Source organism: Crocuta crocuta, unplaced genomic scaffold (genome assembly GCF_008692635.1).
Source record: "Crocuta crocuta isolate KB4526 unplaced genomic scaffold, BGI_CrCroc_1.0 scaffold168, whole genome shotgun sequence".
NCBI classification, from domain to species: domain Eukaryota; kingdom Metazoa; phylum Chordata; class Mammalia; order Carnivora; family Hyaenidae; genus Crocuta; species Crocuta crocuta.
The window spans coordinates 5,731,179-5,758,175 of record NW_027532591.1 but is presented as its reverse complement, the minus strand read 5'-3'; the positions used below and the strand labels follow the sequence as shown (position 1 = coordinate 5,758,175).

The 26,997-nt window shown below is 57.3% G+C and overlaps 1 protein-coding gene across 2 annotated transcripts in view; it reads left to right on the top strand.

Moving 5' to 3' along the window:
• The window catches only part of GLIS1 (GLIS family zinc finger 1), a 229,151-nt gene extending 203,861 nt beyond the window's left edge, over positions 1-25,290 (top strand). The window contains exons 3-9 of one of the 2 annotated variants that reach the window (XM_077779730.1): positions 3,233-3,394; positions 7,993-8,103; positions 11,694-11,820; positions 16,381-16,537; positions 21,274-21,452; positions 22,081-22,248; positions 24,766-25,290. In XM_077779730.1, the coding sequence (XP_077635856.1) occupies positions 3,233-3,394; positions 7,993-8,103; positions 11,694-11,820; positions 16,381-16,537; positions 21,274-21,452; positions 22,081-22,248; positions 24,766-24,923 (1,062 nt within the window). In that variant the 3' untranslated portion in view covers positions 24,924-25,290. The remainder of the gene's footprint in view (positions 1-3,232; positions 3,395-7,992; positions 8,104-11,693; positions 11,821-16,380; positions 16,538-21,273; positions 21,453-22,080; positions 22,249-24,765) is intronic. The other variant, XM_077779729.1, reaches the window with a different exon arrangement.
• The last annotated feature ends 1,707 nt before the right edge of the window (positions 25,291-26,997 follow it).

Sequence of the window (26,997 nt, the reverse complement as noted above, 5' to 3'; positions counted from 1 at the left end):
ATTGCCCTGAGGGCTGTGGAGTGATGCGAGGTCACCCAGGCCCAGCAGAGGGTGCACATAGGCGTGAACCCACGAGTGTGCCCTCCTCCTCTCTCTGCCTCTGTGGGCCATCTGTACGGTGCTTGGATGGGGAGGACCCGGTGAACTTAGCAGCCACAAGCAGAGCTCACCCATCCTCGAGGCCCCTGGCATGTCTGGGCACTGGCCCGGTGGGGGCGTTATTCTGCAGTGATACCTGCAGCATCCTCACCCCGAAACAGTCCTGATGGGGCAGCACCCCCTTTCCACATACTGCTGCTACCTCTGGTTCTACCTCGGGGGATGTTGGGTGCCCATCAGGACACCCTGACAGCTGCTTGTTGTACCCCAGCCTGTACTCAGCTCTGGGAGGTCCTGGGGTTATGGGGGTAGGACAGGTCTGGGCCAGTCTACATGGGCGTGACACAGACATAGGGCACAGGTATCTGGGTACTTCCATGAACACTGGAGGGAAAAAGGTGCACTCACAAGGGCACATACATCCCCAGGCTGGGAATTTCTGTTCTTGCTCCGTTTGGATCGGTTTCTAACCCACCCTTTGTCCCATGAGTGAGATGCCAGCCCTGCTGTCAAGGGATTCCCAAACCCTCAGACCAGAGGCATGGCGAGAAGTGGGTGTGCAGCAAAAATCTTCTAACCCATAAACTCAGGGTGTGACCAAGAAGGGGCCGCGGAGGTTGAGGAAGCTTCTCAAAGGAGGTAGTGCTTGAGCACCACTAGCTAGTAGACGTCTGCAAGATGAGTGAAGGAGGGAAAGGCATTCCAGGCCCAGGGAACAGCTCAAGCAAAGGCCCAGGGGCATGAAAGTTCCTGACACACTGAGAATCACACTCCCATGCAGCTATAGCAGGACACACCGGGGGGTGGGATGGGGATGTGAAGGGTGTGCAGACCGGAGAGGTGTCAGGGCTGCGGTGGAAGGCCACGAACATCAGGCTGCAGACCCTGGGCTTTTGAAAAATGTATGAATTAAATCGTCAGCGAATTGGAAGGGGAGGTGTCCCAGGAGGGGTACAGCCTGAACGAAACAACGCTGCTGAGACGGAGGCTGGCCAGTGGGGAGAAGACAAGACACCGGTCTCCAGGGTCTGGTGGACTCCCCCACAGTCAGGAGAAGCACACAGCACATTAGGAGTCACTGCCCCTCTGCCTCAGATGTCCACCCTGCCAGCGTGGGCCAGAGGAGGAACAAAGGGACCAGCTGGGGCAGAGAGGCAGCCCGCTTTCCAGTCATGGCTCCTCCACCTCGGTTTGGGGTGCAGAAGAGCAGGGGGGTAGCCTGTGGCCTATTTATTCCCCAACAGGATTTCCTCCTGGTGTTGATGCCTAGAAGAGGTGCACCCTCTGGGAGTAGGCAGTGGGACAGGCTCTAAAACCCAGCCGCAGGCGGCCTGCCTTAGATGAGCCCCAGCAGAGTGTGGCCTGCCGTTGTGGCCAGGCCTCCGAGGGAGAGACCTGAAGGGAGCTCACCCACGGGAAAGTCATTGTCCCTTGAGTCTCCGTCCTCGTGTGTGTCCTGAGCTGGGGGTGTGAAACTAATGGTTTGGGTGAAGGAGCTGATTCCTCTGCTCTCATCCTCCTCAAGGGTCCCCTCCTCCTGCCCACCTGCCCCGGGGAGGCGGTGGGCATAGCAGAGCCCCCCGGGCTTTGGTGTCACACAAGGTCTGCATCCTATCTTTGCTGAGTCACAGCCCTGTGGTCACCACATGAAGCCTGTCTCTGAGGCGGGGACGTTGAGGCCTCACATTTCAGGGTGATTGTGTGGTTCAACACCCCACACCACAATGGGGTAGACAGAGCAGCTTCTGCGTCTCGTTTCCTCTTTCCACCCTGTGGGGTCCACCACATGAACAGCAGCCTGCCTGGGCCTGCCAGACAGTGAGGAGAAGCAGGAAGGAGCAGCTGGTCGCACGAAGCAACCGGGGAATGTGCCACGGGGCAGCATCCGAGTCGGACTCTGAAAGCTGAGCAGGGATTGGATGGATGGTTGTAAGAGAGAGGACATTCCTTGCTGAGCAACTTGTGTGAACAAAGGCTTGAGGTTGCCGGTGGGCTCCTGCCGTTGCGAAGGTGCAGGTGGGAGTCGGGAGGGGCAGGAAGGTGTGGAGGGCACAGAGCTTTAAATTTTATTTTTAACGTTTATTTATTTTAGAGAGAGTGAGTAGGGGAGAAGCAGAGAGAGGGAGACAGAATCAGGAACAGGCTCCAGGCTCTGAGCTGTCAGTGCAGAGCCTGACTCGGGGCTCAAACCCATGAACTGTGAGATCTGACCTGAGCTGAAGTAGGATGCTTAACCAACTGAGCCACCCAGGTGCCTCAGGGCTTCAGGCAGAGCAGGTCCTGTTGCTACCTCTGAGACTTCCTCGGGTGGTCGTGTGGGGAGAGATGTGGGAGGAGTGAGCAGTTAGAAGATTCTAGGGGGAGAGACAGGAGGTGGGCAGAGGCTGTGGGACAGGGACGGGGCAGCCTGGGCCACAGGAAGAGGCAGTGCGTTTCTTGATGTCCACCCCGACCCCAGTCAGGGGCCTCCCCATATCTGTGCTGTACCCACTGTATGCCCACCGCCCGGCATGGGACCTGGTACACGGTGGGCACTGGATGATAAATCAGAGACCCCGAGTTTATGTATGTGGTTGTTAATCTGACGGCAGTCAGCACCCACGCTGTGCTCCAGGGGTACAAAACCCTTTGACAGTCATCGTCCCCCTACCATGAGGCCCTCATATCAGTCCTGGGTGGTGGCCACACAGTCTCAAGTTTGTAAGCAAAGACATAAGGGACAGGGAGGTCAACAGCACTGCCCCAAGCCTCACTGGGACAGAGCCCCACTCCAATCCATTCCTTGGGTTCCAAATGAGGGTTGTCTGCACCTGCTGGACCTGTCTGTCCATTCAGGGCTGCGCTGCCAACAGCAGTGCGTCCTTTCCGCGTGCCACCCGGATCCTTCCAGATCCAGAGTTGGAAAGACCACTTGCTTCTCCAGCACTGGGAGCCATTTCTAAGCCAGGGGAGTACTTTTTCACCAGGGCTTCCCAGATCAAGCCTGGGTCCTAATCACTTCATGGGGAGCTGAAACAGGGCTCCTGGAGGCCTTGGGCAGGACTAGGGGGCAGAGGAGACTGGGGGCCATTTCCAGGCAGAGTAGTGGGCCCTCCCGGGGCTGCAGAGCACCCCTCACCAGCCTCTCCTGCAGTTTGAAGGCTGCAGCAAGGCCTTCTCACGGCTGGAGAACCTCAAGATCCACCTGCGGAGCCACACAGGCGAGAAGCCATACCTGTGCCAGCACCCAGGCTGCCAGAAGGCCTTCAGCAACTCCAGCGACCGTGCCAAGCACCAGCGCACCCACCTCGACACGGTAGGCCCAAGGGCAGAGGCCAAGGGGCAGGGGTGTGGGAGGTGTGCGCACTCCCTCACTTGTCTGGTGCAAGGTAGCAGCCGCATCCACGCAGAGACCCTGCCTTTGTCCCGAGCACTGGGCATTCTGGGCAGGATGTCCGTATGTGAGGAGAGGGAAGTCCCATCATTACAGGACGTTTAGCAGTATCCCTGGCGTTCAGCCACAAGACAGATAGGAGCAGTTTTCCATCTCCCAGTTGTGACAAATGTCTCTCAACATTGCCGAGTATCCTGGGGAGGAGGAAGTAGACTCTCCCCGAGCTGAGAACCGCTGCCTTAGCCTGTGGACACTGGCCCAGGCACTGATGGCCAGGCTTGTCCCCGTGGAGAGAGTGGGCTCCCCATCCTGCATCATCTCCCCAGGCCTGTCGGCTAGCCCCAAAGCAGCCCTTCCCTGCTTCTCGACCCCACGCCCTCTGTGGAGGCAGGCCAGAGCCTCTCCAGGGCTGTTCTTTACCCCCTGAGCATGGTGGGCAAGGGGTTGAAGTGAGCAGGGCCTGAGACTCTAATTCTGGGCCCCAGATACCTATATGCTCCCCCTTCCCTTGTTTGGGCCATACTGATAACCTGCAGCTTTCTCAGTGTCAGTCTTTTCTCCCATGCATGCAGACCTCAGAGGTTAACAGAGCGCTTTCTAAAACAACGTCAGGGGGTCACTAATCCATTTGACAGATGGGGGAAGCAGGGCTCCAGGAGGTTCAGCGCCCACTGGGAAGTGGTAGAGCTGGCCCTGAGCTGGGCCTCGCAACCCCCTTACAGGGCCTGTGTGAGGGGATACATGCAGCCTGGGAGGACCCCAGCCCCCATGTACAGCAGGAGATAGTTCCTCAGCCAGGGTCCGTATCTGGGCCCCCTGCCTGTATCTCTGCTCTTTGGGCAAATATTTGGGGAACTCTACTGGTTAGGGGCTGAGACCTGAGTGGCCATCCAGCTCAGCCTGTCTGGTAACAGACACACAAATGAGGAAACGGGCCCACAAGGGCGGCTAACCCCTCCAGGGTAAGTTGTAGGCCACAAAACAACAGCAGTCAGAGCTGGAGGCCCTCTGGTCCAAACCTTTATTTGGACCTGAATAAGCTGGGAAAGCCAAGACCCAAAAAAGATGGTGGGGAAGGGGATGACAGAAAACGTAGGGAGGTCATGTTTTGGGGCCAAGTCAGGCCCTGGGCAGAATGTTCTATACATTTTCTTCACAGTCAGGATCACATAGGTCCTCCCCTAGTTTAATATTGGGAACAACCCACAAGGTAAGGGTCATTATCCTCATTTTGCAAAGAAACAGAGACTCCAACTGTTAAGTCACATAGCTGGTGAGTGGCAGAGTCCAGAGGCCCTTGCTGGAAAAGCTAGTGTGCCAGCCACCCTGGCAAGGTGGAGCTGAGTACAAGGGACAGGGTAGGGAGGAGGAGCCCTGTCCCCAGCTCTCCACCCCTCCCCTGTCAGGCTGCACTATCACAAGCCAAGGGAGGAGGCATTCTAACAACTCCCTGCCTTCATTACCTTCTCACAAGCCCAGCCCCTGGGGCCCACAGCCCTCACCCAAGCCCTGAGGGGCGCGGCTTGTGCCCACCCCCTGGTCACATTTCCCGGAGGCCACAAGGCAAGCACCCACAGCACTGGGCCTCTCCGCACACCCCACCCCCAGCCTGAGCAGTCAGTGTCCCTCCCTGCCTTTCAGGGTCATCCACTCTGACTTCCTCCCTTCCTCCCTCCCTCCCTGCTGCATTTCCTGGACCCAGCCCCAAAGCAACAGGCCTCTGGCCCCCACTTGGTGTGTGAACAAAGCTCTGAAGACTGGGTCAGGTCAGGCCCAGAATGAGCCCACAGGGTTATCTCGGGCCTTCATCTCCCCAAAGGTCCCGGTGAAGGCCTGTAGGTACAGCCGCCAAGCACAGCACCAGAGGCCCCGTGGGGTCAGGCCCGTGCAGGCTGGGCCTTGTTTTCCAGAAGGGACCCCGTCATGTTCCCGGCTCCCCTCTGGCGCCAGAGAACGTGGGATTCTCCCCATGGGCAGGAAAGCGGCAGAACAGACTAGAGAGAGCCAGCCGGGTTTTAACTCCTGGGCTCAGAGCTCCAAGGAGTGGCCCCAGCCGCTCTAGGTCTCCGTCTCCTCAAACACCCACGTCATGGGGGAATCAACTGAAATGACGCCAGGACAGGCCAGACACACGGTCTGCACGGCAAATGTGAGTCCCTCCTTTCCCCTCCTCCGGCTTGCTGACTGAATGCTGACCGAACCCTGCAGCATCCCCAGGCACTTGGTGTGGACTTCCAGTCCTGACTGCCTCTGCTGCAGGGGTGATCTCCTTTGCCCAGAGGAGAGGAGGCCTCCGAACAGAGTGTCACTGGCACACTCTTACCGGGAGATCTTGGACAAAGCTTCAGCCTGTCTCCTCATCTGTGCTCCTCGCACAGTGGTTGTGAGGCTGAACGGGGCTCCCAGTGGAGAGGAGCTGCGCACAGACCTGAGGGCCTTGTGGGCCGGTGCACTGTGTCCTTACTACACCAGCACGGGTGTCCTTGTTACTAACAAGGCTTCGGAGCCAGAGCAGGGACTCCAGGCCTGGGGCTTGGCTGCTGCTGGGGACAGCCACAGGGTTTCCTGAGGGTTCACGGAGGAGCGGGGCCGGAGGAATGTTCTCCACACGTCAGGGCCTGGAAAAACAAACACAGAGATGGGCCTCGCCCCCTTTCCAGGCGAGCGCGCCCGCACACACGGAGCTCTGTTTGTTTGCTTTTTGGCAAAAGCGTGTGGATTTGTATCAGCGTCCCCTAGAGACGGGGCCTGGGGCAGGACAGGGCAGGGCCCACGCGAGAGAATGTGTGTGTGTGTGTGTGTGTGTGTGTGTGCACGCGCACGCGCGCGCGCGCACGCTGGGATGGGAGCAGGCCTGTGGGGTTGCATGCATGTGTGCGTGCGTGCATGTGTGTGTGCGTGTATGTGTGCGCGCGTGTCTGTCTCACACGGCTGGGGAGGGCACGTCTGAGGCGTACCTTCCGCCCTTCTGCCCCGTGCCTTCCTTTCAGCGTGGCAAGCCTCTTATTTCACTGTCTCTTTCTTTTTGCTCTCCTCCTCCGTTTCTTTAACCTGGCAACTGTCCGTGGCAGCACCAAGGTATGGTCATCTCTTTCTGCTTGCCCCTCCCCACGAGGTCCCTGGGTCTGCAGTTGGACTGGCCTGTCCTCAGGCTGGCAGGGACAGGTTGCCTGAGGTCTGGGGCGGGGGAGGGGGCAGGTCCACGTGGGCATGTCTGACAGGCACATAGCAGTCTTGGTACTGAACGGGAGAGGCACCACATCCCCCAGACACCCTCCCATCTCCTGCAGTTGCTGGAGGCCAGAGAGCCTTGAGAAATCAGAACCACTACGTATATTCAAAAAGGGAGGCCTTAGGGGTGGATCGTTTCAAGCCCCAGCAGGAGCTCCTAAGGGAGAACACAGAATTCAGTTAGAACGACTCCCTGGGTCAGTCCCTGGGACTTGAGATGAATCAGAAGGGACCATCCCCTGAGGAAATGCACCACCTGGTGGAGAAGGACATCGAACAAAGCCAGCAGTGCTGGGTGCACAGTGGTGCCCTTGGGAGGATCAGGAGGTCGAGGCGGAAAGAAGATTCCAGGAGGGATGGGGGGGTAGGCGCACAAGGACAGGGGCAAGAGGAGGCGTGAGAACTTCATCAGGCCCAAGTCACCATAGGCCCCGAGTGCCAGGAGATGGGCTGTGTCTGAGGGCACGAGGGAGCCATGAAGGGGTTTTCAAAGGTGAGAGCATGGCCAGGTCTGTGTGAAAGGCTCTCTGGCTGTGGTGGGAGGAGAGATTGGAGGCTTGGAGAGCAGCATGAGGCCCAGGCAGGAACAGGGGAACAGGGGAGGTGGTGAAGGGTATGGATTGGTTCTAGATGAGCAGTGGGGGCCCCTAAGAGGAAGTGCACAAAGGGCGCTGACACCCAGCCTCCTTAGGCCTGTGTCTGAGATCCAGCTACCCTCAGCTTCCTGTGATCATTGGAGTGAGGATCCGGTTTCCTCATGGCCCAGAGAGCATTCTGGGGTCTGTGAGCCTACTGCAGGGTGTGACCAGTCACTCCCAGCCTGGGGCCCTGCCGTACTCCAGCTTGGCCCTGGGCTGTGCCCTCTCTTCCCCTCCCCCACACCCTCCCCTCGAAGGCCGCCACCTCACTGCACTCCTTGTCCACTCACGCCTTCTCTGCAGCTGTGGGCTCAAAGGGTTTACTCTTCTCAGAGCCTCTGTCAGAGCTGGGAAAATCCTTAGAACTCAGTTGGCCCCATTTTGCAAGGGAGAAGAGTGAGGCTCAGAGATGGGAGGCGACTTACCTGAGGTCCCAGCACGAGGGTAGAATGGAGATATAACCCCTCCTTCACTACGAAGCCCATGGGCAGGGCTGGCAGAGTCAGCTCCCTCCTCGCTGGGGACACAGCGGGAGGGACAGAGTGTGAACCTGCAGCCTGACAGACCTGCAGGCATTGCAGGTTACACAGTATGACCTTGGGCCCAGCAGATGGCCCTGACTCACCCCGCTCTGCCCCTCTGGTGTTACAGAAGCCGTATGCCTGCCAGATCCCTGGCTGCTCCAAGCGCTACACGGACCCCAGCTCTCTCCGCAAGCACGTGAAGGCCCATTCAGCTAAAGAGCAGCAGGTGCGTAAGAAGGTAAGACGGTCTTCATCCCAGACCCACCTCTGCAGATGCCCCTCTGGCCTCCCAGATGCCTGTCCAGCATCAAACCAGGTACCTGCACTCCTTATGTGCTTTCACCTCTCCACACGCCCAAGGATGGTCCTGTTCATCATCCACCACCTTTCTCCCACCTGGCCCCTGAGTTCCTCTCCTCACCTCCAGCCAGCCAGACATCTATCTGCCCATAGACCGTCCACCAGCATCTCTGGCATTCGTCTGCCCACTCGCCATGGTTCGTTCAGTAAACATACGATGTCTGGCCCTGTGAAGGCATCGAGGATGCAAAAATGGAAAACCGTGGTGCCTTCCTCCAATGGGGACCTGGCAGGGAGAGACAGACATAAAGAGATAATTCTGTATAATATACTAAGGATGGCAATAGAAGTATGCAGAGAATAGTTAGGGGCACAGAGAAGGGGACCTTAGCCTGTCAGGGTAGGAGCAAGAGGGTCCATGGAAGAAATGATACAGGGGACAGGGAGCCAGCCTGCCCATGGCCTTGGGCACATCTCTTAGTGCCTTTATTCTTCATATTCCTCAGCTGTCAGGTGGGGGCAACAGAGGACTTGCTTTAGAGGGTTGCTATGAGGATTAAATGAGTAAATATACATTAAGGGTGTAGAACAGTACTTGGCCCAAAGTCAAAGCCCAAAAAAGAAGTTGGTGCATGTTGTCATTAAATCTTGAAGGAGTAAGCGTGGGGCAGGCAAAGACAGCAAGGAGAGTGTCCCCCAGAGTGACTGAAGCTGGAAACCGCAGGCACCTTGCCTGTCTCGAGGCCGAGCAGCCAGGCAAGGAGGAGAGGAGGCCCGTGGGAAGCAGACGTGACAGGCCCAGAGCTCTGCCGAGGAGTTTGGGCCGTCCTGACGACAGTGGGTGCCATCGAGAGGCCTTAAGCAGAGAAGGGACCTGTCCCCTTGAAAGATGGCTCTGGGGTCCGTATGGAGAATTGGTTGGAGCTGCTTGGAGGGAAATCTGAGGCAGGGAGGCCACTGCTGGGAAGCAGGAGAGGTGGTGGGGGCTGGCCTGGGGCAGAGTGGGATGGGAGGGGGAGAAGGGGGATGGCAGAGGAGTGGCAGAGACAGACTCTGAGGGGTGGGACGGTGATGGTCCCCTTCACCAGGACAGAGGATCTAAGAAAGAAGCAGGCTTACGGGAGAAAGCATTGAGTTCTGTTTTGGACGGGGAGTGTGTGAGCCACAGAGGGACCCAGTGCAGCAGGGGGATGGGACAGTACTTGGGGCAGAGCCCGCCTCGGGCCTCATCCCACTCTCCAGAAGAGCACCAGGGCCATGTGCAGTGGGTACTGGAGCACAAGGGAGGACAGGGGGTGAAGAGAAACACCAGAGCCAATCCAGGGACATGAGCATGACCGTGGATGACAGAGCAGGGAGAACCTATTAATTTGCTCTGCAAGATTTATGGAGCACGTGCTGTATTTCCGAGATACAGCTGCGAATAAAGCAGNGAGGGGCCACAGCCAGCCTTGAGGCTTTGGTCTTCATCCTGCAGGTAATGGGGAGCTACTGGAAGCAGGACAGAAGAAGGATACGGTCAGAGTGTGCACATGAGCTTGCTGGTGAAAACACCACATCTGTATTCACTCTGGTGAGGGAGGGGCAAACCTGAACCCAGCGCTGAACCTGGTGTTTCACATACCATATCTCATTTAGTCTTCTCCGTGAATCTAGGAGGTGGGCACTTTTTAATCCCTCATCTTAGACGTGGAAACTGAGGCTCAGAGAGTTAACAGATCTGCAGGATTGTGCAACTCAGGGGTGACAGAGCCAAGGGTCCCACCCCAGACCTGCCTGTCCCCAGGGCTTGAGCTCTCTCCACTGATGTCAGGTTGAAGGGCCTGAGCAGGGATGGGGAATGGCCCAGGCTGCATGCCAGGGAGGCCTCTATCCCGAGCAGACTGGTGCCCGAGGACCAGAATCCTGCCCTGGTTTTCCCAGGCCCCATGCTTGGCTCGCGCTGAGCCCCAGGGACCTGGGGCCGCAGATCTGCAAACTTCCCAACCATAAGCATCCATTAGGAGCCATCGGGGATGATGTATCTTTCTGGGTAAAGCGACCCTTGTACTATGACAGCTCCTTGGCAGCCCTGCTGCGTTTCAGAGAGAATTAGAAATGCTTTTCTTCCTTAATTCTCCTCTCCTGCTGCTCCTAATCCGATCGACATTGCGGTCTGCGAGAACATGCCTTGGCCCTCTTTTGCCAGAAACTTAATTTACATGGAAAACAGCTGCTGGGTCAGGGAGCTGAGGGCCCATCGGGAGGCTGGGCATGCCTTCCCCAGGCCTGGGTGCTGGCCCTTCTGGCCTGGGAGGGTGGAAAAACCCTTTGGGCTGACTCCCAGCTGCTGTGTAACGGGGGACAAGGCTCCCACCTTCCCTGGGTCTGTTTTGTCCCAGGTAAAATGAGGGTCCAGACAAAATCTTCAGGGCTCTGATAGTCAGGTTGGAGATTTCCCCTAAAAGAGGGGGCCCGTCCCTTCCAGGTGCATTCCTGCCTCACCGCCCGATGTCCCAAGGGCCTCACCTGGCCACTCCCTGTCCCCATCTGGCCTATCTGGGAAGGTGAAGATATTCTGGGCTATGGAGTTCAAGTCTACTTTTAAGATGGCTAAGGGTTGTTGGTCAAAGATTTGGCAGCCCAGGCTTGCTCTCAGCCAACGACCTCAAGTCCATACATGGATGCAGCATGCCCACTGTCACACGACCATGTGGGACACAGCCAGCTGGGGTCAGCCGGCCCTTCATACAGTACCTTCAACAAACTTGTACATACCTGTCATCTCCCTACTCCACAGAGCAGCCTGGTGGGGACGGATGATTGTCGTTGCTTATTGCAGGCAGGGGAGAGCCAGAGAGGTTAAGTTATTTGTCCAGTGTCACACAGGGAGGAAGAAGAGATGGGAGTGGAGTTTGAAAATGGGTTTTCAGTCCTTAGCCCTGGACTATTTCCACCGTGCCTCATACTAGGAAGAAAGGAGGATGGGGGCACAGGGGAGAGAAGGAAAGACACTTCCTGTGTGCCCACTGTATTTACTCTACCCGCGTGAGTTCACTGTGGGGCGGCCCCAAGAATGGGCCACCTGGAGCCCCGGCTACCTGTGGGAGGCCCCAGCTGCGGCACTTTGACACCTTCTGGGCATGCGTGTGAAGCCACGGCTCCTGTAGGCTCCTCCCAGCCAAGGACTGAGTGTGGCAGGCCCAGCAGAGAGGCTGATGCCTGGGAGACACAGGACCCTGGGACTTCCGGCACACTTGAGCTCCCTGAGGACTCCTAGTCTAGGAAGCTTTCACCAACCTCCTTCCCCCTCTTCCCTCTCCAGCCTGCCCAGCTCCCTGGTTTTCTCTCACTCAGGCACTTCCTCTGTTAAAATCCTTGTACTCTTAGTGTTTGCTTCTCATACCTGAACTAACCCAATGTATACAGTTGGCTCCATTTTACAGATGAGGAAACTGAGGCACAGTGAGGAGCCACCATCCTTCCTGCCCTGTCCCCTAAATGGAGGGTCTCACACAAACACCCCTTCTCCCTCTGCTTGCTCCTCAGCTGCACACAGGCCCTGATTCTGAGGCTGACGTCCTGACCGAGTGTCTGGCCCTGCCACAGCTCCATGGGTCCACACAGCTGGCGGCCAGCGAGAGGAAGGGCGGCCGCGCCCCGGAGCTGCTCCCAGGTATGCGTGCGGGCAGGCAGGGGCCAGGTGCGCAGCCCAGGAGGGCCCTTTCACAGCCAGCCAGCCCTGTAGGAAGATAGTGACACCCTGCGGGCGCCCAGCAGCCAGTGGGCATGACTTGGTGAAGGGCACCCGCGCCTCTGACCTACCTTCCTTCACACTCTTCTGTGGCTCCAGTGCCCAGGGGATGAAGCCCAGGCTCCTTTCAGCCTGGTCTTTGAGGCCTCACGGGCCTAGGCACTCCTGACAGCCTCCCCCACCAGCCTTGGCACAGCAAACATAGCTCCCTGGACATCCTTGGCTCCCTCTTGCCTCTGAGCCACCATATACCCCCAGCTGGTGTCCTCACCCCAGCCCTTCAGTGAGGCAGCTCCTGCACCGCCTTCAGGCCCCACCTCAGGGTTCAGGCCCGGGCCTCAACCTAAAGACCCATGTGCTCCCACCAGGACTCCATACCACAGCTTCCTGCCTCAGAGGAGAAAACCAAGGCTCAGAGAGGGTGGGCAAGGTGGCCAAAATCACTTCCGGCGTGTTCAGTTCTGTGGCCTAGAGACGGAGCCCCTCGACCCCCCCTGGGGACCCCGCAGCCCCATCCAGGTGGACACTCAGAGCCACTGGTCCACTCGACACAGCCTGTCCGTCCTCCCCACGAAGCCGCAGGCCGAGAGGCAGGTCTCAGGCCCAGCGGGACCCCCCTCGCTGCCTGCGTGGCTTGCGGTGTGGCCTGCAGGCGGATTCCAGCTGACAAAACTTGTGCTCTGCCCTCCCTACCCCACAAAGAAACCACGGTATCAGAGCAGAACGCTCTTCCCACTCTCTGAGATTTCTTGAATTACTCTAACCATTTTAGACATTTTTTATTTTCTAATTTTTAATGCTTTCCCCACAGTGTCGAAGTAGTTGCAGATTTAAAACTGTGTCAAAGCATTTACCAAATAGTCTCAGGAAGAGAAGGCGTTTGTCCTTTTTCTGGGTTGCCTTTCAGAGAGATGGGTGCTCTCATAGGTCCACAAGGGCAAGGACACCCCCCACCCCCCGCCCTGCTCAGTAGGATGGATCTGTGGAGAGGGGAGCATACCCTCTTTCTGCCAGCTAGGGGGCCCCTCTGCCACGGCTGCTTCTCACAGGATCAGATTTGCTAAAATAGCAGGTGACAAGAGACCCAAAGGACAGGGATGTGTCAAGGACTCTGAGGCTTGACAGCAAAAGAGGGCTGTGACCAATTAGCAATGGCTGTCCTGGGGCAGAGGTCCTGCCGCCCCATCATTTTTATCCTGGGAGGATTCAGGATTAGGCAGGAGGAGGACGGACCCAAGGTCATCTGGAGGAGTCAGCAGCAGATCCAGGCTGGAAGCCCATTCTCCCAGATACCAGGCCAGGGCCTATCCTAGGGAGAAGGGCCAGGCCAGCAACAGCTGTCTCTTGAGCACCTGCATGGGCGGGTCACCAAACAAACATCATCTCATTCGGTCCCCATGAGCCCATGCTACAGATGAGAAACAAAGTCACTGAGGCCACGTCATGGATGGTGGGGGCATTAGGGTAATACACCTATGCAGGCCTGCTCCAATAGCGAGCAAGGGGTGTCCTCCTTGCCTCAAGCCTCAGTTTCTCCCCCAGACCTGCTGTGACAACAAATGGGATTGTGATGTGATCACTTACATAAACCCACTGTGACCAATAATTCTATGATCCTTATTATTCTGCTCAAGGTGAATGAAGAGTCACCATTTACTCACCCATCTCCTAATAATACAAGCCAGCATTTACTGAATATTTGTCACAAGAAGCCATTGTAGGGGCTGTACAAGTATATGTTAACAGAATCCTCACGTCAGCCTCATAAAGTACATGCTACTGTGCTCTTTCTTTTCCAGATGAGGAAACTGAGGCCTCGAGAGGTTAAGTAACTTTCTGCTGACATTCCACAGTCAGTAAATGGCAGAGGCCAGACTTGAACCCAGGCCATCTGGCCACAGGCCGTGCCCTTAGAGTGTCTGCTGCCTCCCTGCTGTGGATGCTAGATCTTACCTTCCTGGGCACCTGCTGGGTGCCAGGCTCTGTGCTGGTCCCTGTCCTCAAGCTGCTTGCAACACAGCAGGGAGACAGGGGACCCCAGAAGCCCCGGATCCTCTGGGTTTTAGTGCCAGTTCTCCTATAGGCCACACTGCAAATGCTTGAGGCACAGTTGAGAACAGATGTTAGGGCCAGAGGTTAAGCGCTCGTGGCTGATGATTGATGATGCTGATTTATAGCCTCAAATGGTGCATTTGCGGGAGAGGCCAGCAGGATCACGTGGCATCCCCCTCCTGCTGCCCCTCATGATGTGGAGACTCCCTCATTGCCATCCACTCTCTGTCCACGGCTTAGCATGCCTCGTTCACACAGTAGCCCCCCGCGTGTCTGTCTGTATGGGACTGGACAGGCAGGGCAAGAGGCAGAGGGCAATGGGACAGATTCAAGGAGTGTTAGGTCAGAGGAGTCCAGAACAGAGGAGTGAGGGCATGAGAGTCGCTGGCAAGGATGACCTGGAATTTTTGTTGTCTGATGATAGGAAATTCCCAAGAGCTTGTCTCATAAGGAAGGACCGGCTCACCTCATAGGAAACCCTGAGGAGGCTTCCTGGCAGGCCCGTTTAGCAGCCCCAGGTAATGTGACAGGCAGTGAGGATGTGAGAAGCACGAGGTCCATGTGGCTGAGGGAGAGAGAGCAGGATTTATCAGGATCCTGGGCCTTCCTAGCTGTCAGACCCCCAAATTGGCTCAAGATGGCAGGTGAGGAGGTGCTCCAAAAAGTGGTGCACAGAGCACACCGTGAGCAGCACCGAGCCAGGCTCCAGCCTTGGAAGTCTTCTCCAGTGCCTTCCTCACCAAGCTGGGAGGGGTGTGTGGTAAAGGGGGGTAGGTGGGTGGATGGATGGGCAGGGCTGCCCGTGGGGCGGAGGTCCCTGAGACAGAGGCGTGAGGACTGCAGCAGAGGGGCAGAGGGCCTCCAAGAGCCCATTTAGAGCACTGGGGTCCCACAGCCAGCCCACAGGGAAGCCTGGACCGTAGGACCCTACCTGGCCGTCTAGGATGTGGCCTGAGCTGGAGCCCCGGGCCATTTCCTGGGCCTGGCTTTAAATGGGACTTTCGCTTGGTATCACTTGGGAGACCTGGCTAGATGCAGTTGAGGGTCTGAGCTCACAACCCCTGCTCCGGCCCTCCTCAATGCCTGGTAGTAACTTCCCAAGTTGCAGGCCTGGGCGAGAGGGGCTAGCCTTTGTGTGGTATATGTTCAGATGCTCCTCATGATAAAGAGCATTGGGTCTGGATCCATGATGAGCGGAGTGATTGAAAACATAACAGTGGGCTCAGGTGAGCTCAACTAACCAGCGTGAACACAGCATCAAGACAGCTCTGAGTGTGGCCCCCAGTCTGCAGAGTCTTCCGAGGGCATCAACTAAATGAGTTGATTTCTAGGAAAAGGATGTCAGTTTCTATCTAAATTCAAATAAACATGGCCAGATTTTAAAAGGGAGAACAAAATTGGCCCCATTTTTTTCAGATGAAAGAGAAAAACTTGCAACCCTTGCTGAGTTCCTCTCAGGCTCCAGTCCCAGAGTAGGAGTCCAATCTCCCCTCTCACTGGGGTTCCTTAGTGAAGGCATTTGGGGAGCATTGGCCTAGTAACTGCTCTCAGACCATCAATTAGGCCCCTGGAGCAACATCTGACTATGACCTAATGTCCCCCATTTGATTTTTCCCCTACCTATCTTCTTAACAAGAGTAAGACCCTTAGGAGTAAGAGGTGCCAAAAGGTGGTATCACCTTGCAGATATCTTCTAGAGGTTTAGAATCATAGAATAGAGCATGGCTGACTCCTCTCCTCAGTCAGGACCCTTGTGCAGTATACAGCCTCTACAACCGTCTGTGGCATCCCTTCCCATAGGTCTCCTGGGCCAGCCTGCCATCTAGCTAGCACAGCCATCTTTATTTGGGATCCTTCACAGTGGACATCGAGGCTGTGCTTGCACATCTCTGGGTGTGGGTAGTTCATTTTATCCAAAAGCAGCCCATGACCCTCCAGCAACTCTGCTGGGGAGAAGGTATGGCCAAGTCCTGAGATTCTCTCAAGCTTCTCTCCATTTCTGGATTCCTGTCTCCCTCTGGGGCTGCACAGAGCAAGCTTCTTCTTTCCCAGAATAGCCCCAGAGACTTCAGGCAGCCTGCTGCATACAACCCTCTTGTCCCCCAAAACACGTGTGAGCACACACGCTTACACGCACACACGTGCACACGCACACAGCTTGACCACGCAATGCCTCTGACAGCCCCCTTGTCAGTCCACCGCCTCTGCCTTCAGGGTAGACCTCAGCCCCACACACAGCCCCTCGGCCAGGGTATGAACAGCAGAGTGGGGCCATCATCTCCTTGCTTGGGCCCCTAACCTTCTGTTAATATGGCCCTGAAGGTTTCCCTGTCTCTCTCTTTCTGTCAGCAGGCACACAGCCCCGGGGCCACTCACAGCCACATCTAGCAAGTGGCCGAAGTCCAGTGACATGTGTTTGCTTTCCCACAGGCGTGTATCCCGGCTCCATCACCCCCCATAACGGGCTCGCGTCAGCCATCCTGCCCCCCATGCACGATGTCCCTTCCAGACACCACTCACTGGACGCCACCAGCGGTTCCCACCACCATCTGTCCCCTCTACCCGCGGCTGAGAGCACCAGGGATGGGTATGTACAGCAAGCCAGTCCTCCTCCTCCGGGGCAGTGAGCAGGCACCTGCATGGGAGGAGGGGGAGGGTGGGCGTCCCTTGAACTAAGTGGTCGCAGCCGACCGTGAAAATAGCCAACACATAGGCAGTGCTTACAGTTACTGTGTCCTGCACTCCATACCAAACACCTTCTGGGCACGATCTCATTGGTGCCTCACGGCAGCGCTCCCGGGTAAATGGTCCTGGCACCTGGACCTCGTGCTGCCGTATCTCGGGTGCACCTCCCCTGTGAGCGCAGCCATGGGAAGACGCTGTGCCCCCCGCCCCGCATTCCGGACCACCATACCAGGCCTCCTTGGGGACCTCACCCTGGCTTCTCTTCAGCTCGCACCATGCATGTGGGGAGCAGACTGCCATAGCCCACTCCAGAGGTGCTCATCGGGCCCTTGCCCCCACTTCTGGCCACTGCAGCTGTTGTCGCGGCCCAGCCTGCTGGTCCGGGAGCCCCTGCTGTAGGATCACTGCAAAGAGGAGTAGCCTTTTCTATATTCAATGTGGTTCCCATTGTGGCCGCTTAATTGGCTGGAAATGGTAAATGTGCTAATTGCTGGCCCTTAGTGCTGCCAGAATCGCCTCGCCTGGCAGATGGGCAGAGGGAGGTCCCAGAGCCCGGCCGCCTGCCCTGCCCACCACTTTCACTTATCGCTAGCAGGACTCAATCAGACTTGTCCCCCAAGGCCTGGCCTCGGCACCTTCTTCCTCTGCCCTTCCTCCCTAAGACCACAGCTTTAGCCTTGGCATTGGCCTACCTTGCCTTGGGCCATCCTGGCTTCATCACCAAATTTGTTGTCCAGGGCTCCGAACCAGGCTCCTTCTGCTACTCACTCATCCATTCACTCAGTGTCCGGTTATTGAGTCCTTGGTGTGGGCAGGCCCTGGGCCCAGTGCTGGAGCCGCTGACAGGCCCCGTCCTGGAGAAGCTCACCGTGAGGAGGGGAGATAGAGCTGCAGGACTGACCACACGGGACAAGTGCTCTGAGGAAAGAAGCAGAAGGGGCTGTGGAAGTCCAGAGGAGAACCCAGTGGGCTGGAGGACAGTGTCAGGGAAGGCTTCCTGGAGGTGATGCTAAGCTGGGCCTCCAAGGTTAAGTAGGAGTTGGCTGAGTGGAGACATTAGGAGGAACTAGCAGCGAGAGAATCGATGTGGGTAGAGCTTGGCGTATTCTGGGAAACATGAACCTTCGTGTGGAGTGACAAGGCTCAGGAGGGAGGTCGCCGGGGCCAGATCACGAGGCCTGAGGCAGGGCTGTACGCAAAGGGTGCTGAGCAGGGATGTGGTCAGTTTGGGGAGGAGTGTGCAGCCTGCAGTGTGGGGCTGCTTGCCAGGCGCAGCATCAAACATGGGTGGATGGCAGCCTGAGCCAGAGCTAGGCAGGGGGGTGGATTACCAGGAGGCATTATCGACATAGAATAAGCAGGGCTGGGTGGGGGGACTCCTACTGGGTGGGGAGAGGAGGAGGGGGGGAGCCACCAGAGATGAGCCCCTGGGGAGGTAGAAGAGCAGGGTAAGTAGGAAGACGGTGGGGAGCCACGAAGAGGCTGCCTGATGGAGTTCAAAGGGGGACCCAGAGAACCAGGCCTCCCTGAGCCTCAGTTTCTTCCTCTGTCAAATAGGTATGAAAATACCCTCCTCTAGGAAGGTGGTGAGGATCAGCCGTGCGTGACCTACGCATGCCTAGCATTGTATGTGTCATCTGGTACAGGTTCCACGGACCCTACCCCCCTACCCACCCATGGGCTCAGGCCACCTGCTCACCCACAAGCCAGCCCCAAAACATCTCCAACCAAAGAAAAATAAACCACAGAGGCCTTTCCCCACTCAGGCCTGTGCTCTCTGCTCCACCTCATTCATCACCTGCCTGCTGCCCGCATAAGTGCCAGTCAAGAATTCCTGCAGTGAGAGGCAGAGTGATGACAAGAGCAGGACGGCCCAGCCCGCCATCCACCCGCCTGCGCCTGCAGGAGTGGGAGCAAGGGCTCGAGGCCTCCCAACCGGCCAGGTGCCCAGGCTCCTTGGGCTGGGCTGCAGGAGAAGAGGGCCCTCAAGCCTGACACCAGGCCCAGGCCCAGCGCCGGCTTGAATGGGTTTCTTTTTTCAGCCCCTGAGAAGAGAGGCAAGGCAGGGGGAAAAGGCCTTAGCCTCCCCTTCCTGCCAAAGTCAACAGGGAAGGCCACTGGCGGCTCCCCGGTGGTTTGCTAGGACGTTTAAATAGCTTGACAGAATTATCTGATTCACTCAAAACTATGCTAAGAGGGCCTGACTTCATGACCAAATTTATTTACCCTGGCTCAGAGAAGACGCCGAATAGGGCAGTTTTTTTCTTTTTCCCCAGCCCCATACGAGGTATGAAGCCCTAAGTCTGCCAAGCCAGTGAGGTTTTATATTAATTTTTATAGGTTCCAATTGAAGCAAAAATATTTGATTTAGGAGTCATTGGCATGACTCAGAAGAGGAGCTCCAGATGATCTTTTTTCCTTTTCAAGAGTTCAGGTAGAGCCGCGTAACCTCAGTCTTCGCGGCTGCTGGGGAGAGTCGTGTTCTGTTTAATTTCACTGGCTGTGAAGGTGGCAAATGTGAATTTATGGCAGGTTTGAGACAGGAAAAACAAACGTGGAGAATGCATGTGTTTTTTTCCCCCTTCAGATCTGGTTCTCCTTAATTCTGCAATGCTGTTAATCTCTGGGCTTTGTAGCTGAGTGATTAAGAAAGCCATTTGTTAGTATTTATCAGCTGTTTGCTGTGCGTCAGGCCCAGTGCTAAGCACACAGTGCCTCAGAGGCAGAGACCTGGCCCTCCCCATGAGCTCCCAGGGGAGGGGGCGGACGGGAAGTCAGGGAAGAACTGTGTGTGAGTGCCAGGGTGGGGTGGGCATCAGGCAGGTGGACACCACGAAGTGGGCTTGAAGGAGGAACCCCCCGGCCACACCACGGCCCCGCCTCAGCCAGAGAACTGGCTACAAGGACACACAGCTCATGCACAACCATCTACAGTTTGTACCACTGTCCTACTGGACAACCCTGTGAGAAAAACCTAAAAATGTTAATGATGACGATGATAATAATTCACGGAACCTTGATGAGGACTCAGTTCATTAACTTGAGGCTGATGGGCACCTACAGTGTGTTGGATGTTGGGCTGGGGACTAGGGACCCAGCAGTAAGGCCCCCTTGTGCCACTGGCACGCTCACAGCGGTGGGGTTCCAAACATATGAATGATGGCGGTGCAGCCAAGGGGCAGAAACGGCAGGTACCCAGGCTGGAGGAGGCAGATGGGGCAGAGTACAGACTCCAGCAGAGTACAGACGTGGAGCCCACTGGCTTCTCCCCAAATCTCTCTTTGTTTCAGTGAAAGGCACTGATCTGTCCCTTTCACACATCACGTTTTAGAGGGTAGGCAAGGGTAATATTCTTGGCCTGAAAAGGTCACCTATAGCTGTGACATTGAATTGGTAGTGTATTTGCATGGGGATGGTCCAAAATCCACAAATGCCCATAAGAAGATGGACTGTCTGAGCTACACCCCCCTTTATGCAATGCACGTAAGTGCTTTATAGGCTATGAGCCCTCAGCCTGGTCCCCAGACCCCCTAAGTCCATCCGACCTCGGGGCCGTGTTGGTTCCTGTGAAGACCCAGAGGCTTAGGTGGCAGCGTGAGGAAGGAACCTGGTGTACAGTGCTATGCAGTCCAGTTAGATGACCCACATGGGCTCAGCTGGGCTCAAGGTAACTGACTCTGGATGAAGTGAGGTGGTGAGCCCCTCATCACAGGATGTATGCAAGTAGAGGGGAGATGTCCAGGGTTGGAGACAAAAGGTCCCTGAAAGCACACTGTGCAGGGGAATAAAGCCCAACTTGGACGTTAGACCTGTCTGCTAGTTTTCTTTCCCTACATCTTTAGAATAACGATGGTACATCCAACATCGTCTTGGGTGCTTATTTAGTTTTACCCACGTCATAACCTGTGAGGTCAGTGCTGTGTGGCCAGGACTAACTTGGTGAGCAGCCTCTCTGAACCCTGGTGTTTTGATCTGGGAGGCAGAAACAAGAACTTCCCTCATGGGGCCTGAGGTGAGTCAGGGGCTCAATAAATGGGTTCAGTAAGAGCCATGGGATCTTCCCCTGCTAAGGAAGCATGAGAGCTTTCAGTGCAGCTGTTCTGGACTCGTCCTCCAGGGGTGGCCAGAGCGGCAAGCGCAGAGGGAGAGTGTCAGGACCCAGTGGGGGCGGCTGGTGGTTAGCCCCGGGTGATAAGAGTAGTAAGTGCACCGGGTGGAGACACAGCCACACTGTGAGGAAACCAAGGCTCAGAGTCCTTAAGCATCCTGCCCAAAGTCACGTGGCCGGTGAGAGCAGCCAGGGTATAAAACCCAGTTCTGTCGACTCCAAGGGCCATGCTTGTAACCAGTGTTCCTTGCTGATTTCCAGTCCTAAATGCTAGATAGAAGTTCTTCTTTGCTGATTCCTTTGGATTCTGAAGCTCAGAGTACTTTAAAATTTGATTCCAATTTGAACACAATCAGAAGTAAAAGCCTCCTCTTCTAACTGCACTGTCTTAAGTCAGAGAGAATGAGGTAGTGAGCTCAGTGTTTCTGGAGGGAAGCAAGCAGCAGCAGCCACGCCTCAGGTCCCCACTGCCCTCCCCTTGCAGAGCCCCCAGAGCCTATCCTGTTGATGGCCATCTCTGTTCTCTCTAGGTTGGGACCCGGCCTCCTCTCACCTATGGTCAGCCCACTGAAGGGGCTCGGGCCACCACCACTGCCACCATCCTCCCAGAGCCATTCTCCAGGGGGCCAGCCCTTCCCCACACTCCCCAGCAAGCCACCCTACCCGCCCTTCCAGAGCCCTCCACCCCCACCTCTGCCCAGTCCACAAGGTAAGCTCTGGCTGGGGCCCTCTCCGTATACATCTACTGACTCCTCAGGTGCCCAAGAGGAGCAAGGCACTGACCTGGGGAGGCAGGTGGGGACTCGGAATGCCGGAGGGCACTGAGGGTCTCCCTGAGAGAAACTAGGGGTCAGGTGACCCAACACACCTCGTCGGGGGGCCACCTCCTGGAGGAAATTCCATCTGAGGGGTGAGGTAGCGTTTGTTCCATTGACAAGGCATGGCAGGGCTCTCCCAGCAGCGGGAACAGCACCTGCTCTGGCAGGGGGGTGGGCACAGCCTGCTGCTTGGAGGAAGTGAGTGAGCTGGCACCTCAGGAGGTGAGGATGGAGGGCCAACAGTCCTTTCCCTCAGAGCACTACGTCAGCCGCAAACGACTCAGGTCAGGTGCAGCCACGTGAGGCCGCCTCACCCTACCCCCTCGGGCACCACACAGAGCTGGGAAGGGGGCCCAGGACACCCGCACCTTCTCCACCCTGGGGCTGTCTTCTCTGCTCTGCATGCACCATGCCTGGACAGGACGATACGGGCGGCTGAACAGTGCCGCGGGGACGGTCCCCTCTCTGCCCTGGGCGTCTTCCCTTGGTCAATGCAGCCCCTGCCGCCCCCCTCCGCAGGGTACCAGGGCAGCTTCCACTCCATCCAAAGTTGCTTCCCCTACGGCGACTGCTACCGGACGGCCGAGCCAGCAGCCAGTGGGGACAGTCTGGCCGGGGAAGCCCACGGCTTCAACCCCCTGCGGCCTAACGGCTACCACAGCCTCAGTGCACCTTTACCTACCACAGGTGAGCCCTCCCCCTGCACGCCTCCATTCCCTGGCCACCTCCCAAGGCCCAGCCCTGTTCTGGGGTACTTGTGTACATTGTCCTGAAGCCTTGGGACAGCCCAGAGGGTAGAGTCATCCCCACTTTACAGAAGGAGAAATAAAGGCTCACACAGGTCCCAGGACCCCCCAGAGTTGGGATTTGCATCCTTCCCACCTCCGAAGTCAGTGTTTCTTCCGCGCTGTCCCACAGAAGGTGTGTGATACATGTCTGGACTCTGGCAGGTTTCAGAAGACAGAGAAGACTCAGACTGGGAGCTTGCAGGCTAGCTGATGTTTCCTTTCAGATGTTTACTGAGCGCTGAGTATGTACCAGGCATGGTTGTAGACCCTGGGGGTACAGCAGGGAAAGAGACACATACTGATCTCTCTTTAACAGATGAAGAAAATGAGACCAGAGGGGCACCAGGAAAGGAGAGAATCGAGAGATTGTGCTTGTTCCTTGTGCTGCATCGCATCCCCCACAGAGCCCAGGGCCTTCCCCACGCAATGCCCCTGGCTGGGGTGGAGAAGCCCAGTGAGAGGGAGGGCTGTGCACAGCTCAGGGTGGAATCAGTCTCAGGCCAGCAAGGCCAGTGCTGATCAGAGCAGAAGCATCGGATGGTGCAGGGGGCAGACCCTCCCTGAGTCCGCCCAGCCCAGCCCTACCCCTAGTCAGCCTGCAGGCCTGGGTCCAGCCAGAAGCTACAAGGCCTGGGCAGGTCGGGCACCCCAGAGAAGGGGGAGCCTGAGGCCCTGTGCCAGAGGCCCGTTCAGCGGCTCTGGGTGTGTGCAGCTGGGGTTAGAGGATTAAGGACAGAGGGACAATAGTGAGGCCACAGACAAGCATGCAGAAACCTGTTGGTCCATCTGCATGTGGATCCACGTGTTCCTAGTCACACACAGGCCCTCGTGTCCGTGTATGTCTTCTTTCATCACGTGTTTGTGGTCACGTCTGGATGTGCCGGTGTACGTAGGGCCAGCACAGGTGGACTCCCAGTGGTAAGAGCCCTGTGAGTATGCAGGGAGCTCACAGGTATATGCGTCCATGTCCGCACACGTGTGCACCCATCATGCCTGTGCCTTTCATGCCCAGTCTGCGTGCACACACATGGGCCCGATCTCCGTGTTCCCAGCTGTGTGCACACTGTGCTACCCACCCCCGAGTCCCATCCCTGCGGACACACTGCGTGTTACCCACCCCATGACGCCGGTGTGCACAGATCCCGTGATGCCTGTCTGTGTGCACAGACTGTGTTCAAGCGCAGTGTGAGCATGTCTGCAGGTGGCCACGTGTCACGTGCACGCAACCAGGCAGGTGTGTACCGATCACAGGGTGTGTGTGGGTGGGCGGGTGCGTTCCCCGTCTGTACACACGTGGGTTGGTGTACAACGAGGCACTGGCTGCCATTCCCGGCACTGTTGGCTCACCACCTCCTCCTCCACCTGCTCTGTGCGGCTTGTGGCAAGCTTTCCTGGTTCAGCAGCAGACACAGATAGCTCTGGTGGGCAGGAGGCAGCTTCCGCACCAGGACAGTGGATCCTTCTCCCCTGCCATCTGGGGGGCAGCCCAGCGTTCAGTGCCCATTCCAGGCCCCGTGCAGTTGCCCATACATCCTCTGCCAAGCTGAGAATAGACACGCAGGATTGATCCAGACATAGGGTGGGGCTGTGGGGGGCCTCAGGAGTAGTTCAGCGTGATCCCACTGCACACATGGAAAGACTGAGGCCCGCCTGTCATAGGCTACACAGATTGCAGCTGTGTGATGGCAGCTCAGGGACAGAGCCCTTAGGGCAGGGACTGGATAAGACACCCACTCCAGGCCCCTCCAGGTTAAGGGCCTCTGAGCAGTGGAACATGTCTAATGGAAGAGCCAGGTGTCTCAGGGCCAGATGGATCTGGGTTCAAATCCCAGTTCCCCCACTTACTAGCACTATGACCTTAGGCAAGTGTCTTGGCCTCTCTGAGCCCATCTTCTCAGCTGTAAAATAGGATAAGGACACCTACCTCACAGGATTGTTGTGGTCGAAGTGAGGTAAGACTTCAGTGAAACCTTGGTAAGAGCCACGTCAGCGCTGGTCCTATTCTGTGGGTTCCTTGTGTCTCGTGGGGTGAAGGAGCCTAGAAGTGTGGGGGTGGGCTGTGCGTCTCTGCCAGGAGGGGTCCAGCCCCCGAGGACACGAGCTGTGATAGCCCACCCCCCTCCCCCACAGTCTTCCCTACAGTCCAGCACCGGGTGATGACTGCTCCAAGCCAGCCGCTGTCTGTCCAGCTGCCCTGGGCGCCCTGGCAGTACAAGGCCTCGAGTGCCTCCTCCCACCCACCAGCTCCCCTGTCCGGAAGAGCAGAGGCTCAGAGCAGGACCCACCGAAGGGACACTGTGTGAAGGAACCAGTGGGACCTCCACCAGTGACAGGAGGGTGGGGCCCGGGAGCTGGGAAAAGATGGCATAGCCCTTGCATTCTCCAGCCTGGACCCTGTTCCCTCCCACACCCACAGGCTACGAGGCCCTGGCCGAAGCCCCATGCCCCTCGGCACTGCCTCCACAGCCATCCGAAGACATTGTGTCCAGTGGCCCTGAGGACTGCGGCTTCTTCCCCAACGGGGCCTTTGACCACTGCCTGAGTCACATCCCGTCCATCTACACGGACACCTGAAGGAGGGCCCAGCCTGCACCTGTCCTCCCTCCATCGCAGACACTGCCTTGCCCGCTCACCATCTGTCCCCACCCTCCGTGCACCCAGCCCTGGGCCACCAGGCCGAAGCTCCCCACAGACTCAGGGTGCCGGGTCTGCGGCAGCCGCCCTGCGCTGGCCAGGGACAATGTCCTGAGCCCGAGCTGGGTGCTCGGAAGTGCCTGTCAGGATCCGCGGCCCGCGACATCCCCCTGCCTTCCTTTTCCCTCCCCAATGGTTTTGAAATCACAGACCTCGTGTACATAAAATGTACAGAACTTGTTTTCCGTTCCCCTTCCAGTTTTATATTTTGGGTTTTACAAGAAAAACATTAAAAACTGGAAACGAGTCACGGGAGCCTAGTTTTGCCTGTGAGCCGGCGGCGTCGAGGCTGAGACCAGCAGCGTGGCGGAGGGGTGTGTGACAGAGCCGGCGTGCGGGGCTCAGACACCAGCCCGGGCCCTGCACTCTGTCAGCGGGAATGGGAGCCCGCTTCGGCAGCCCCCACCACACGCGAGTCCCAGGACTGCACTGCGAGGCAAGTGAGCAGACCAAGGTGAGGGCTAAACGTGGGACCCAGATCACCTGACCCAGACCTTGGTTTCTGCACTGACTTGTCAGCCGGTGGAAGAACACACTCAAATTCTGGCCTGCGGCTGGGCCAGGCTGCAGACGGCACCCGGGGTACAGAGAGACCCACCCCGCCCGAGCAGTCTGGGAGAGGGGAGAGGAAGCCAGTTCTGAGGGCACCAGGGCTCATCAGAGCTGTGTAAGCCCCCTGCCTGTCTCCCCCCCCCATCATCCAGGCCTGTGCAGGCAGATGGCCTGGGCGCTGTCCTGCATCTCACTGTGTCACCCTGCAGGTCACCTGGTAAAAGAAAGCCCTCCAGGAACATTTCTGCCCCGTCTTCTGCTGAAGTGAAATGAAACAAGGGAAGTGGTGTGTGCTGCACACCTACTGCATGCCGGGCCCTCCTCCAGCAGCAATCCGATCATTTTCCCATCCCCCTCTAGGTGAGGGCTCACAGTTGGGATTTGCAGCCAGATCAAAGGAACGCCTCTCAGTTCCGGGTGGCCAGGTTAGGTAGGCAAAGCCAGATGGAAAGATCTAGCGAGTCCCTCTTTACATAGAGGGAAACTGAGGTTCAGAGAAGCCCCCAGTCAAGGGGTGACAGACCAAGACTGCAATCTGTGTGCGTCCCTGGTCTCTCTCAGCACCCAGGGAGGCCACGAGCACTGCTGTGTGTGCAGGGCTGACCCCTCTGCCTCCCAGCTGGCCTCAGCCGATAAGGAGCCCAGCATGGGGGAGGAGAGGGAGAGCAAGGGTCCTTGGGCAGGCTCCGTTCTCACTCAGGGTCCTGGCTCCAGTCGGGTGGCCCTCTCCACAGTGCGGGTCACAGTGGCGGCCCCCTGTCCTCCCTCTTCAGGCATGGGCCAGGGGCTGGAGCTGCTCCCACTCTTAGGAAAGTCAGGGCACCGCACTGTCCCTCATTTGCCTGCCACCTGCCCCCACTGTTGTCCAGAGTCCTTTCCTTAAACCCTCCTCAACCGCCCCACGCAGAGAGCCATCCGTTTCCTGCCAGGACCTGCCAGTTGCCCCACTTTACAGATGCAGAGATTGAGGGGCCGTGAAGGGAAGTAACCTGCCCACGCGGCACAGCCAGCGGGTGAGAGAGCAGGGATTTGTACCTGGGGATTGGGCTCCGGAGTGCATGCTCTCACCCACTGCACCTCCTACCCTTGAGGACTCTGGGCACCTGGCCCCACCTCCGGCTCCCAGAGCAGGCCAAGTCCAGGCCCCCAGAGGGGAGATCCTGATCTAAGGTCACACAGCATCCCTGATGTCATTGGGGATGAGGACCCAGGGCTCCTGACTCCCGGGCCCCCCTGGCCCCCTCGTCCCATCCTCCCCAGGTTTTATGGAACTAATTAGGTCGTGGCAAAATTCCTTTAAGAGGGATGCTCAGGAATCAATACTGCATGTCATTGTAAGCACTTAATCCACTCCAGATAAGCAGAATTAAGCTGTACAATGAGGACATATTTCTATTAATAA